The sequence below is a fragment of the Agrilus planipennis genome, unplaced genomic scaffold (genome assembly GCF_000699045.2).
Source record: "Agrilus planipennis isolate EAB-ADULT unplaced genomic scaffold, Apla_2.0 scaffold133, whole genome shotgun sequence".
Lineage (NCBI taxonomy): Eukaryota > Metazoa > Arthropoda > Insecta > Coleoptera > Buprestidae > Agrilus > Agrilus planipennis.
This window is the reverse complement of record NW_020439039.1, coordinates 521,686-537,584: the sequence shown is the minus strand read 5'-3', so window position 1 is coordinate 537,584 and position 15,899 is coordinate 521,686. Positions and strand designations below refer to the sequence as shown.

The 15,899-nt window shown below is 32.6% G+C and overlaps 2 protein-coding genes across 2 annotated transcripts in view; one reads left to right on the top strand and one right to left on the bottom strand.

Moving 5' to 3' along the window:
• LOC108738820 (octopamine receptor Oamb) overlaps nucleotides 1-15,899 on the top strand; it is a 404,007-nt gene that overhangs the window by 147,031 nt on the left and 241,077 nt on the right. The gene's annotated exons all lie outside the window — the stretch shown is intronic.
• On the bottom strand, nucleotides 213-6,925 carry LOC108738822 (facilitated trehalose transporter Tret1-like). The gene is made up of 5 exons (XM_018472409.2): nucleotides 6,709-6,925; nucleotides 4,785-5,034; nucleotides 4,198-4,373; nucleotides 1,507-1,919; nucleotides 213-1,133 (listed from the first exon to the last, which is right to left on the bottom strand). Exons 1-5 carry the CDS (start codon nucleotides 6,782-6,784, stop codon nucleotides 579-581), a joined length of 1,470 nt encoding a protein of 489 aa, XP_018327911.1. The 5' UTR covers nucleotides 6,785-6,925; the 3' UTR covers nucleotides 213-578.

The window sequence follows — 15,899 nt, the reverse complement described above, 5'->3', positions numbered from 1 at the left end:
AGATTGGGTTGTTCTAGTTTTAGGGAAATGTGAAGATTAACTGAGGTTAGGAAAGAGTGGAGGTACGTGTCCACCCAGTCTTAGGACTGACGACTTTATCATGATGATGATCCGTATTGTTGGATTACGAAGATTGAATGATTGTATTTAGAATTATTTATATGTTTTTAGATAGTAAATATGAAGTTTAAAGTTTTAAGAAAACAACACACTGTCTTTAAAAATGTTTACTAATTAATGCTTTTAAGGCACATATTTACAATTACATTAAACAATTACTCAGTCTTTTATAATTAAGCGACTTTTTCTAATTCTTATACTGGCACATCTTATAATAAATAATAAGTTGCTATAATAAATAATGTATGTTGTGATAGATACATATGTAAAACACCTCAACATATTTTGCATTATCTAGCCAAAAACTGGGCTCCACCTTGCAGTTTTACATATCGTTAGTAATCATCCATTACCTATTATGGAATTATGATCGTTTAGTCATTTTGATCATGATATGCAAACTGTCCTTAAATAGTTCTACCTTCGTACTCCAATTCATACAAATTGCGCTATTATTATTATTTCTCATTCCGTACTGTAGAATCTCCAGTCTTATTTTGCAACGTTATAATTGGCTTTTGATTTTCAACGTCATTCAAAGTGGCAGAGCCACCCAACAGAACTTGTACTTCTTCCATAGTTTTACCCTTCGTTTCGGGTACCACGATAATACAAAACACTGCGCCGAAAAAGCTAATAGCGGAGAAAATTCCAAACGTGATACCTGCTCCAAAGCATTGAACAAGTGTCGAAAATAATTTAGTAACTGCAAAAGCTAAGGTCCAATTGAACGCTGCCGCAATTGAACACGCTCGTCCTTTGAATTCAGGAGTGAAAAGTTCACCAGATATCATCCACGGAATCGGCCCAAAACCAATAGAGAATACTATGATGAAAATAGTCAAACTTATAAGTGGCAGGAAACTGAGGTTTGAAACGTCAGTGATCGTTTTGAGGTAGAAGTAGATTCCCAATGAACAACTGCAAACGGCCATTACTGAACTTGATATGATTAGTAGAATTTTTCGACCAGCTCTATCAACTAGAAGGGTAGACACGTACGTTGCAACCACCTGTAAAATAAAAATAAAAGAAATTAATTTTTGGAAGCATGTTCAATGAAACAATTAATCAGTTAAAGGATCAAATTATTTTTTATTACAGATAATATTATATATAAAAGAAATTATAAATGCTGTCAGCATAGGGCAAAGTAGTATTACGTGATTAGTATGATCAATTTCTTATGCTGAAGTGTACGATGTGTTGCATACCTATTTACAAATAATTCTTTTAAATTTAATTTTTCAAATAATTTTTAACAGAAAGAAACTGATTAAACAAATTGTTCACAAAAGTGAATTTTGACCTCTCGAAGCAATGGTGCTTACAGTGACTGATGGGGGGGGGGAGAACTAGTTTACATTTATAACATAATTTACGAACCTGCATCGTTCCAATAAAAATGGCACACATGTTGGGGGACATTTTGCTGCCACTGTCTTTGAAAATTTTCTCAGCATAAAAGAGCACGGCATTGACTCCGCTAAGCTGCTGGAAGAGCATCAATGCCAAGGAAATGACTAGGGCTTTGGAGGCCGCTTTGCTCCTAATTAGATCAGATAGACCGGCTTTGTTTCTCGCAGCTTCCGTAATACTCTCATGTATGCGAAAAAGTTCATCTTCAACGTCGTAACTTTTGCCTCTAAACCACTGCAGGGATTTCCTCGCGTCGTCAATCTTTCCCTTAGCAGTCAGATAAACCGGTGATTCGGGCATAAACGAAAAGGTAATCAGATGAAGTGCCGGAAGAATTGCTGATATCAGGGCCAAATATGTAAAGCTTTTTTCTACACTACCTGTAATAAAATTATAGATATTGTTATCATTCTTATAATTGATAAAAACAAACGCAGAAAATTACTTTGTGTTTTTTATATAAATAATCAGTTAACGGTTGCTACCTAGTTGATATAATATACCATAAATCTATACGAACATCATAAAGAGATAAAGTTTATTTGTTTCATTATCCAAGATAATCTGTAGAACCGAAGGAGAGTTTCGAAAATTTTTCTACTATCAAAACCTGGGAAGGTAGCGCAGTGATAAGAAATACAAAAAAAACAATGAACATTCACAAAAATGGGTATCTGTTTAAACGCGTGAATGGAACCGTTTAAGCTACACGATTTAGTTTAATTTTATTAAATATAGAACCAGTTTCTAGCTGTAATTGGGTCGACATGTTTTTATTTGATCATATGTTATGAGTTTAAGTCACCTTTTTGTTGTAAAAGGTCATCAGTTGGAATAGTACGATTTCTAAATTGGCACTATCGGGGACAGAAGTGATACACCCTTCCCCATAAGATTGAATTTCTAGGTATACATACATCAATGGTTTAAAAATGTATTTATCATGCCATTTTTCACTGATTTGTGTAGACTCCCCGCATATCTGTTATTAATTTATATTTCAAAAATTTTTACTTCATTTGTAATTGATAAATATCTCAGTTGCAAGAAAATATTGCTTGAATTATTTCATTTGCTTAAATGAGATCCATTCTCGTGCACCCCGATTTACCTGTCATACACCCCAAATTTTTATTTTTGCTGACATGGATCACTTGTACACCCATAGGGGTTAATATAAACCACCTGGGGAATATCAGATATATGTAAAGTTAGCAGTCGGTAACTAATCTATTAAGAACGATTTTATAAACATATTAATTTTTAGCAACTTGAAACCTGATGTTGAAGTAAATATAATACGCCATTTTCCCGCAACACCTAGATACAAGTATACAACAATTATTGTAATATAGATTATGATAAATAAGGATAACAATTATTGTTTAACCCATATCCTAGCGTTTGGTGGTGTATTTGGAATATGTATAGTTATTGATTAACATTTTAATTTCCACCGAAAAATCTGCTGTCCTACTCCCAGAATTTAATAGAATTTCATTTCCTTGGTGTGAACATCAATATTTACACAAACATATTTCAGGAAGCAAAAGATTGTACTAGACCACTACGATAACCGGAAATTGTGATGATGTTATTATCATTTTCGCTTCATTATCAAAGTTGTAGGTTTATTTGTGTTGTTTGTTTGGTGTATATTTTCGGTTTGAAATTGGTACTTCGTTTGATATTTTCAATGAAAACTTTATTTACAATAAAACGGAAAATATAATTATGAATGTACTGACATGAAAAATAATTATAGAAATATGTTTAAATTTAGCACACGTCGACAATTAACTTTATTCCTTAGTAACTACGTAGTTATAAAATAAATGGAGAAACAAGACGCGCAAATGATTTATTGAAAATAATATGTTTGTGTTATCAAAAGTTACTATTTATTAATAATAATATCTGGTAAATTTAATTAGCAATCACACTTTTATTTTAGCTACTATCTGGTTGACCTAATTTTTTATATGTTAATCTATTTTGCTATTCGTTTGAGGTTTATTCTTTAGAATTAATTTAAATTGATTATGAAACAAGGTCGATCATCGGTTTGCTCCAATAAACAACAACTTTATTAAAGAAAAATTGTGTAAAAGATAAACGATGTTTGAGTAAGGAAATGATTAGAAGCGTGCTACCGGATAATGCGAACTGAAAGTGCGTGAATATTTTACTTTGTTCTGTTTATAATCTTTGTAATAATTGGAAACGATTTTTCGTTCTAGTTAGGCCTGTTCAAAATTAACTCTAACTCACATCTATATATATATATATATAAATGAATGTTTGTCTGTATGTCCTTTATGGAATCGTAAACTATGCATTTGATTATAGCAAAGTTGTTGTGCATGAGCCAAAGAAGGTTTCTGAGTTGGTACGACCAATTTTCGACAGGAAAAACAAAAAATATTGTGCATCCCACAGCACTTCAATAAATATCGGATTGAAACGAAACGCTGCAATGTTACAATATTTTCGAAATGAACAAAATCAGTAAATCAATGAATGGAATATTTATGTAATGTTTTTCCTTCAAATTTATTTTAGTTGGTGGCGTAGTAACTCGCGCAGGGTACAGCTAGTTTATCGTATTCAATAAAAGTTAACGACTATAACAATTACTAATGGTTATCAATAGCTTACCTAATATATATTCTACAAGCAATCCAATTGTAACTTGTAGCTGAAAGAATCCTCCAAGAGATCCTCGTATTCTTGGTTCAGCCAAATCGGTTATATACATCGGCGCAGCTACACATATCAAGCCAACCACTAATCCAGCCACTAAACGAGCAATATAGAGAAGTATAACGTTTGGACTGCAATAAAAAATTATTGGCAATCAATACAACATGTAATATAATGCAATAAATCCAGTTATTTTTATTTTTAGAGATTAACATTGGCTTCATATTAAATTGAGACGTACCGAATTAAAAATTTTAGTAATTTTGTTTTTTATTTATTGAGAAAAGGTAAAATAATAAAAATCATCTAAGTTGAAGTTGAATTATATAATTAATTAGAAGCACTAAATGAAATCTACAAACTTAAATTATTTTGAATCAATCTAGTGCAACTAGGTGCTTTTTTCTTGGCTTCAGGAAAAAACTATGTTAGTTTTAATTATTCACCAAAGAAAAAGGGTGACACCTTCTTCAATTAACTGTATTCTTTTTTACAAGTTATCGCTCTATTAACAAATATAAATTTGTTATAATTATTCATACCTGTATGCAATGGTAATCCAAGTTACAATAAAAGGAATTGTTGTTAGTTGAAGAGTACGTTTGGGCCCCAAATAGATAGCTATTTCTCCTGCGGGAATAGCGCCCATGAATGCACCTAGTGTAAGTAAAGATGCAATCCATGAGCCCTGCTCATTCGTAACAGGGAGAGGGGATGCTGGATCCTGCAGGAGCGGTAACGCTGGCGATGTCCATGACAGGGTAGTTCCCATTGCAAGTGCCCCTAAAGTAGCTATAATGTAGAAAATAAAAACAAATTAAAAATTTGTGAATAGGCGGTATTGATCTTATATTTTATCAAAAGTTTAGATTCTCTTGCTTTCTAGGTTTTGGAAAAGCAATGTCAAGTTAAATTATTTCTATTCTCTGTTCATTTTGAGCATACCTTCCTTTATGGAAAATGAACTGCGATGAGTTTATTCTTACAGCATTTTCACTGTTAAGAAAGAGGCAGTTATTTTCCATTTCCAATCAATTCATTTGTAATCTTTGCGATTCAAAGTAAATCTGATGCTTTATTGAATCAATTATGTTTACAAAGGCTTTCAGTCAATACGATAGAAATATCAAACTTAAGGTCGAACCGTCGGATTTGTGAAAAAGTCACGTAAATCAAATAAAATTACTCAGCGGAAAACAATACGCATTGCGTTAAAACGTTTGATGAAAACGTTTGACCGTTTCAAAAGCCATTTTAGATAAGGGTAGAAAGCAATAAGAAGATTTTTCTATAAGCGAATTTCTTATTATTTGAAAATTGCTATCAAAAATTTGTTTTGAAATTCCTTACTCTATAATTAGGTGGATACTTATTTTGTATACAATTTGGGTTTTATTATTCGCTGTGGCTAAAAATATTCGGATTTGGATGGAATTTATCTAAATAAAAGAATAAATCGGATGAGTTTGTGTAATTGATTAGAGTAATGACGGACTTTAACGGTGGTGACATGAAGACCGCGGACTTTTTTCTTATAGCAGACAATTTTCGGCCACTTCCTTTATTATTAATTATTATTATTATCACTGGTTGGACGATTGTTTAGTTTTTCTTTTATCAACGTTGAAAAAGTATTAGAGTTCAACTTAGAATGTCAAAAGATATAAAACTATCTCTGTTCGGTTTCAATGCTTGTGATATCGAAAATTTGAGGCCTTGTCGACTTAACCTTCGTATTAAGTGTTTATAAAAGAAAAATATTTTCGGGAAGTTGAGTGTGTGCTTTTTATCATTCAACAAATCCAGGATGAGGGCAACGAGAACAGCTATTATGTTCGTGGTCGATTATTATATAAGGTCGTATTACATTTTATAGACGAAACTTTTTCTTGAGATCTTTTACTTTTAATAAACACTAAAAGGATACTTATTTATCTTTTATATCGGATCAATTTTGTTTTTCGGAAATTTTTAAGATATGTAACATTTTTTTGTCACAGTAGGAGTAAGTCTCATATCGCGACATTGGTTAGTTGTTTGTATAAAATATTGTCTACTTAAATGACAATTTAACAATGTAATTTGTTAATCTTATCAGAAATCCTACATACCTACCAAGTTTTTTACTATCATACACACCTACAAGTTTTATTTCATTCACGCCTTATTAAAGAATGTTACGAGTAAAATGCAATCTGCGTTACGATCATTTAAAACCTACCAACAAAAATTGAATTTTTACGTACAAGCGGTTTTAGATTTAAACTATAAAAAACCTTTCAGAGAATTATTACACTTTTTGTAGTCAGTTAAGTAATTGCTCCCACGTTTCTATTGATTAAATCAAAAGATGTTTAGTCAGGTTGCAGTTTTACCGTAACAAATTCATTAATGTGAACAGTTTTTCAAAGATTTCATTTAAAAGTTGTTTACTTAACCAACAGGAAATCTCAATTTAATTCTTACCCAAAACGGCGGCCAAATACTGTCTGAAAGCACTGTCGGGAATTTCATTGGAATTCGTTTTCTTCTTTTGTTCCATTTTAGAAGCGGTTAGTTTAAATAATATTCACTCACTCTTTAAAAACAATCAATAAGTAAAATGAGCGTATTGAACGAAATAGCTCGCGTTATTGAATAACTCCCAACAACTTCTGCAGATTCGACGCTTGTAAACCTTTTATATACACCATTTTTATCGGCAAATTTTTAGAGGTTAAAAGTTTACTGATCGCGAGTATAGTTACAGCAGCGCAGCACTGACTTGGACGAGCCTCCAATGATAACGCGTCTTTTATCACGTCAATGAAGTCAAATTTTTATACCTTATTTGATACCGCCACGAGTCTGCGACATCTTTATAATTATAATATTACTTTTCATGCTTAATTCTTTACAAAAACATTTCCTATAGAATTATTAACAGAATCGTGTCCTTTATATATAGTAATATTTAATAAATAATTATGGATCACTTTTTACCAAAGTTCCAATTACAATCACAATTGTTGCAAATAAAAACAACTTAGAAATTACAACGTATAATTAAAATTGAATAAATACTTATATCTAGTTCAATAATACGGCCAAAGGACACAAATATTCGTAGATAATTAAATTACTCATTTTTTAATCAAATAATTTTTGTTAGACAATTTTACGTCTAAAACTAATTAAATTAGTTTTCTTTTATCTTATCTTCACTTAAAGTAATCATCAATTTATTTACCTTGAAGAGATTTTCCGTCGTAGCGTCGTTGTGGAAGTTCTTTGCGAGTTAGATTAGAATTGGTCACACATCTCATTGTTTTTAGTTCGATTAAAAAAATCGAATATTAGAAAAGAAACTAACGCAACCTAACAAATTTCCTGAAGTAACTTTTGTATAGAATACTCATTCTGTGGTTTTACTAATATTCCATTCTTTCAAAAAAAAAAAAAATAAAATAAAAACAAAAATCACTCCAAAAAATTTTTTGGTACAATAGATTTAATTAACATTGGAGTAAGTTACATTAGGCAGTTTTGTTTTTTTTTTTAATTAAATCACATTCGACTAAAATTTATGGATCTTGTCGCACGTGTTGATTGTTTACATGTATCTAATATGCCAAGACTTGTGCTTTGGTTATAACGAAATGATTCAGTAAAATGTAGGTAAAATGATTATATAGTATTTATTTTGTTTTGTCTTGAGTTAATTAATTAATACATCAGCATCAGGTTTACAGTACCTTTTTCTGACTAGGTTACTTTCAAACTGTTCATGGGTAGGTACTGTATAACCGAAACTGCTGTAACATTAATTAATAGAAAAAAAAAGAGTGGAGATATACCAAACATACCATTTTTATTGTATCAACATGAATCTTCGTCAAGTGTCGACTGAGTCAATTTAACATTATTATTTATTTCAGGAATGAATGCAACCGTTTAATAAAAATTTTATAATCTTTTACTCCTCACTTTATCCATGATTACATTAAGTAGATTAAAATAGTAAAATAATTATATCTGATTATTTACACTAGCGTAAAAATATAATAATAACTATCTATTTTATTTAAGTATAGTAAGATTTAGACCGTGTGTAGAGAAGGTTAGAAATGAAGAGGTATTAGAAAGAATACGAGAGCAAGGGACTCTATGGAAGTCAGTAAGAAAAAGGCGAGATAGGTTGGTAGGACACCTTCTCTGGTATGGAGGGGTCTAGTCAAAGACATATTACAGACCGAAACAGGTGTTAAGAGAAGTAGATGTAGACCTAGGTTAGATTACTGTTCCCGAATAGTTAAGGAGCTAATCTTCGCATTTCCCTAAAACTAGAACATTCCACTAGTTTTAGGGAAATGCGAAGATTAGCTCAGTATAGGAAAGAGTGGAGGTGCGTATCCAACCAGTCTTATGACTTATGATGAAGATTTAGACACTGCAATAAAATTCTTACGTTTTGCCTAATTCTAATTTCAGAGCAATTGATCTATGGAGACATACAAAGTTATACCTATTTATAAAACAATTTCTTACTTATGCAAAAATTTTATTACTTTTTTATCATAAACCGATTGCATTAATGAACGTGTCATCCATTTAAGTAGTGATTATCACTTAAACCTCAAAAGTTATGTTGGTGGACCATATTGCAATAACCTTCCATTAATTTACTAAACCTCTGGAGTAGTATGTAAACACATATTTTTCGGTTCAATGATTTTGATTAAAAACATTCCATTGGTGATAAAAAAGTTCCAAAAAATGGCTGTTGGTAGCGATGTACGATAATATGTACTTACCAATTTTAATTGGAAAAGAGAAAAGAAATGCCATATAGGTACATGTATTAATTCATTAATTCTTCTCTGTTACCATATTTACCTATATTTTAATAATTTTGGCATTATTTATTGGACAAGTTATGTTTAAAATAAGATGATAAGAAGTTTATCTAAATAAAACACATCGTTTATCTCGCGTTTCAGTGAACCTTACTTTGTAAAATAGATACATTAAATTAAATAAATTTTGACCATTCGGTTATCATCCTACAATTAGAAGAATGATTCTACCTTTTTTTTTTCACGCAACATAAACTAAAATTTTTACTTACATTACAATGAATTTTCAATTTCTACAAACAATCACATCCTGTATCGTTATTTCTCTTGTGCAAGATACTCCCCTAGAAGTTATTTAAGAGTTAAATTTATACTGCTCCTTCATTCTAATAAATGAGGTTTAATTTTTTGTTTTAATTAAGTAATGTTTTTATACTGTTTCTCCCAACTGGCTGAAACTTCAATAGATGATCCTTTGTTGTCGTCATTAAGACTTCATTTTTCCTATACACCGTAACAAAATTACTTAAAGCTCTGACGTAAAGGCAATTAACGTAATAATATAACAAAATTCATGACAGTTCAAGTAACCTTTTCTCAGTTACCTCCGTTATCTAGTTTACGTTGTTGTTTTGCTAATGGTTTTTAAATCCGATAATCAACTAAATAATTGACGTAGTAGGTATAACAGAATTACGAGGAGTTCCTTATTACATGCATATGTATATAATATAACCGTACCTATTTCTTTTTACTAATTACTTACACAGATCTAGAAATTAGCAGTTTTTGTCCCTCTCGACTTTAGGATTAGGTTTAAGACCTAATAACAAATCAGTTTCTTCCTATCACATTAGGAAAATTAATAGGTCTAAAGCATTAAAATGAAAACTTATTAATATTTTCAATCAAACATACAGAAGTTCGAGAAGAAACTTTTAAGAAAAAAAGGGCATGTCGATGTAGTAATTGTAGCTTTGAAGATTAATAAGAAAAGGGAAAAAATGGATAATAAGACACCTTTTGATGCTCAAGCAAGGTGCTTGAAGAAACTATAATCGCACTTAAAGATACCAGATGTGACCATATTTTAGTAATACGAGGGTGGATTGATAAGTTTCCGGCCTGACCAAGAAAAACAAGGTTTTTAAAAATTTTTTTTTTTTATTTCTCAACATAATCTCCTCCAAGGCTGATACATTTCTCATAGCGGTGTTCCAGTCTATTAATGCCATCTCTATAGACTGATTCGTCAAGCTCCTCAAAATAACCATTTACAGCTTCGATTACTTCTTCATTGTCCGCAAATCTCTTACCGCCAAGCCATTTTTTGAGATTAGGGAACAGAAAATAGTCACTCGGGGCTAGGTCTGGAGAGTAAGGAGGGTGCGGCATCAATTCAAACTTTAGATCGTTGATTTTAGCCGTCGCAACGATTGACGTGTGCGCTGGTGCGTTATCGTGATGAAACAAGATTTTTTTCTTCGCCAGATGAGGTCGTTTAATTTTCACCTCGTGGCTCAAACGTTGCAATAAGTCTGCGTAGTATTGACCAGTGATAGTATTACCCTTTGCAAGGTAATCAATGTATATAATACCTCTTGCATCCCAAAAAACAGTAGCCATAACCTTGTTCGCCGAAAAAATTGTTTTTGCCTTCTTTGGAGTTGGTTCCCCTGGTCCAATCCACTGTTTAGACTGTTCTTTGGTTTCAGGAGTGTAGTGGTGGACCCACGTTTCGTCAACGGTTACGAATCGACGCAAAAATTCGCTTGGATTACGCTTATACAATGACAAATTTGCGGTAGAAATGTTTTTTCGAATCAATTTTTGGTCGACTGTTAGCAAACGCGGCACCCATCTTGCACAGAGCTTTTCCATATGCAAATGTTGGTGCAAAATATGTTGCACACGTTCATATGACATCTTACAGGTCTCAGCTATCTCACGCACTTTCAATCTGCGGTCTCCCAGCACTATTTGATGAATTTTTTCGATCATATCTGGAGTTGTGACCTCAACGGGGCGTCCTGAGCGAGGCCCATCAGAGGTGCTCACACGACCCTTTTTAAACTCGGAAACCCACTGCTTAACGGTTGAATATGACGGGGAGGATGTCCCCAGTGTTGAGTCCATCTCTTTTTTAATTTCCTTCGGCGTTAACCCCTTCAAATAAAAGTATTTGATGACAGCACGATTTTCCTGCTTTTCCATTTTTACGAAAACCACAGAGGCGTCTTGTTCAGCGTGCTGTCAAACCTACACTAGCAAGGAGATCGGGCTGAAACTATAGCTACAAGCTATCCAAGGATGGTACTATAGAATGTCACCTCAAGGTAGGCCTAGTGGCGTCATCTCTTGGTTAGGCCGGAAACTTATCAATCCACCCTCGTAATGCAGAAGGTAATAAATTGTTTATTCATCAACGACACTTATATGCCGGCGTAACAAATGAAGTTCGAAAGTTTTCCAGAAAAATTAATGTTTAATCTATAAAATTCGATAGCAATATAGGAGTCTGGTTTTAATTCGATTATTGCAATAGACTTTTTTCGAAAGATAACAGCAAAATTATTCAAGTAAATAAATTTCCCTGGTTCAAAAGTATCTTCCGAGAATTCGCATGGTTCAGCGCCGGGTTAAATTATAATTTTCATTTACATCATGCATATTTCTATCGTACCTACGAAACATTGAACAGTTCTCCAAGAATACAAAATGGTCTAAAAACCACGTCGCAACTTGTCAAAATAATTTATGTAAAATTCCATTGCGATTAGTTTATAGGTAGGTTTTATATTAATTAATTTTATATTAATTTGTTTCATTTAAACAGTTTTACGATTAGTATCTACTTACATTGTTTAGAATTACATTTCACCATAAAAAAAGATCGACAGTTCATACGAGGGGAGGTCCACAAGTTCGTGGAATGAAAGGGAAGTGGCGGAGTTAAAAAATCTCACTGTGGATTTCTTAAATTAGGGTTTCATCATTAGTACATATGTGAAATTTCAAGTCTGTAACCTTATTCGTTTATGAGTGATCACCCTTCCAACAAGCTAATTCAGAAAAAAATCGTAACGATGGAAAAAATTGAACATCGCGCTGTGATATAGTTCCTGACAAAGCAAGAAAAGTCAATTCAGACTATAATGAGCGAAATAAAAGTCGTTTATAATGATCACTACCCTAGCAAAACTATGATATACAAGTGACATGGGTAATTTAAATATAGTCGAGAGCCGATTGAAGGCTATCCCCGCCCTGGATGGTCGATTGAGGCCACCACATCGAACATCATCGAAAAGGTCGAAAAATTAATATTAGAAGATGCTCGCCTGAAAAAGAAACAGATATGTTTTATATATGACATAGAATACACTGTCAGATACCACAATTTTAAGAATTTTACACGATCATCGTGGCATGTAACCATTTTTTGGAACTGTTTGGCGATGAACCTAGCCCGATTTTGGAGAAGATTGTTACCGAAGATGAAACCTGGGTTCATCACTTTGAACATGAGTCCAAACAAGAATCGATGCAATGATACAAAAAGGGTACACCACCCCCTATGAAGTTTAAGGTGCCAGAATCGGCTGAAAAGCGGATGCCTACAATTGGAAGTAGTGAAGGAATTTTTCTAATAGATTACAAAGAAAAAGGTAATACAATTACTGTAGACTACTATGCCATCAAGGAAAAAATAAGAGAAAAACTGACAAAAGATGTGCTGCTCGTGCAGCATAATGCGCCAATTCACAAGTGCAGAGTTGCGATGACTGCTCTACGCAAAAAAGGATTCGAATTACTAGTTCACCCACCATACAGATCAGACTTGGCTCCTAGTGATTTTTATTTATTTCCAAATTTTAAAAAAGAACTAAGAGGACGAAAATTTTCCAATGACAATGAAGTCAAAGAAACTGTTTCGGTCCATTTTAGGGCAAAGACAAAAAATATTTTTTTGATGGTATCGAGATCTAATACATGTATTTACTTTATGACGAAATATATTGAAAAGGAAAAATAACTTTGTATTTTCATTTATTTTACAGCACTTTCATTTCGCGAAACATTTGGACTTGCCCTCGTAGTTTAATGACAACTCTGATGTATAAACTACTTGTACATATATATTTATGAATTCGTTTGTTGAATATGCTTTTTGAATGAACCTTGTAAGAATCAAAGTGGTAGGTAAATATTTTGAAAAGCATCGTATTGTCTGGTGTTACGGAAACTTTAAAACTTATTAATCTTGAACAAGTCGTTCACATGTGATTTCATTCTTCTTCATGATCTTCTCACAGTGCATGCACGGTCTTTAACGTGCTCTGTCCGACGCTGGCTATAAATAAATTGTTATATTCTTTTTATGTTAATAATTTAAATATTTTTATAACGAAGATAATACGGAGACAACTTTAATTAACAGTAAAACCCAAGAGCGATTACAGCAATGGAAAATTTTCTATTACTGATAAACATTTTTCAAAATTTTTAAATCACTGATACACGCAACAAAATGACACGTGTTAAATTGAATTAGAAAGGTATGTTTCCTGCTATAATTTTTATCGCAAAATTAATCGATAAAAAAGATCTGTTATTTTCCATTTATTATTTTGAAATTGATGAAATTATTGTATCGAGGATGTGACATATGTAAGTAATTGGAGGAGTGTACTATTATCTTATATTTTTTATTTTTCAATTTGTTTTGTAACGCAAATCTGTTATTATTTATTCATATCTGTCTAGGATGTAATGCATATTGATTGTACGTCAAAACTAAACTGGACTTGGAACTGGTACAAAGTGTTTTCTTGGAACTGTTGAAAACCACAGAGGCGTCTTGTTCAGCGTGCTGTCAAACCTACACTAGCAAGGAGATCGGGCTGAAACTATAGCTACAAGCTATCCAAGGATGGTACTATAGAATGTCACCTCAAGGTAGGCCTAGTGGCGTCATCTCTTGGTTAGGCCGGAAACTTATCAATCCACCCTCGTAATGCAGAAGGTAATAAATTGTTTATTCATCAACGACACTTATATGCCGGCGTAACAAATGAAGTTCGAAAGTTTTCCAGAAAAATTAATGTTTAATCTATAAAATTCGATAGCAATATAGGAGTCTGGTTTTAATTCGATTATTGCAATAGACTTTTTTCGAAAGATAACAGCAAAATTATTCAAGTAAATAAATTTCCCTGGTTCAAAAGTATCTTCCGAGAATTCGCATGGTTCAGCGCCGGGTTAAATTATAATTTTCATTTACATCATGCATATTTCTATCGTACCTACGAAACATTGAACAGTTCTCCAAGAATACAAAATGGTCTAAAAACCACGTCGCAACTTGTCAAAATAATTTATGTAAAATTCCATTGCGATTAGTTTATAGGTAGGTTTTATATTAATTAATTTTATATTAATTTGTTTCATTTAAACAGTTTTACGATTAGTATCTACTTACATTGTTTAGAATTACATTTCACCATAAAAAAAGATCGACAGTTCATACGAGGGGAGGTCCACAAGTTCGTGGAATGAAAGGGAAGTGGCGGAGTTAAAAAATCTCACTGTGGATTTCTTAAATTAGGGTTTCATCATTAGTACATATGTGAAATTTCAAGTCTGTAACCTTATTCGTTTATGAGTGATCACCCTTCCAACAAGCTAATTCAGAAAAAAATCGTAACGATGGAAAAAATTGAACATCGCGCTGTGATATAGTTCCTGACAAAGCAAGAAAAGTCAATTCAGACTATAATGAGCGAAATAAAAGTCGTTTATAATGATCACTACCCTAGCAAAACTATGATATACAAGTGACATGGGTAATTTAAATATAGTCGAGAGCCGATTGAAGGCTATCCCCGCCCTGGATGGTCGATTGAGGCCACCACATCGAACATCATCGAAAAGGTCGAAAAATTAATATTAGAAGATGCTCGCCTGAAAAAGAAACAGATATGTTTTATATATGACATAGAATACACTGTCAGATACCACAATTTTAAGAATTTTACACGATCATCGTGGCATGTAACCATTTTTTGGAACTGTTTGGCGATGAACCTAGCCCGATTTTGGAGAAGATTGTTACCGAAGATGAAACCTGGGTTCATCACTTTGAACATGAGTCCAAACAAGAATCGATGCAATGATACAAAAAGGGTACACCACCCCCTATGAAGTTTAAGGTGCCAGAATCGGCTGAAAAGCGGATGCCTACAATTGGAAGTAGTGAAGGAATTTTTCTAATAGATTACAAAGAAAAAGGTAATACAATTACTGTAGACTACTATGCCATCAAGGAAAAAATAAGAGAAAAACTGACAAAAGATGTGCTGCTCGTGCAGCATAATGCGCCAATTCACAAGTGCAGAGTTGCGATGACTGCTCTACGCAAAAAAGGATTCGAATTACTAGTTCACCCACCATACAGATCAGACTTGGCTCCTAGTGATTTTTATTTATTTCCAAATTTTAAAAAAGAACTAAGAGGACGAAAATTTTCCAATGACAATGAAGTCAAAGAAACTGTTTCGGTCCATTTTAGGGCAAAGACAAAAAATATTTTTTTGATGGTATCGAGATCTAATACATGTATTTACTTTATGACGAAATATATTGAAAAGGAAAAATAACTTTGTATTTTCATTTATTTTACAGCACTTTCATTTCGCGAAACATTTGGACTTGCCCTCGTAGTTTAATGACAACTCTGATGTATAAACTACTTGTACATATATATTTATGAATTCGTTTGTTGAATATGCTTTTTGAATGAACCTTGTAAGAATCAAAGTG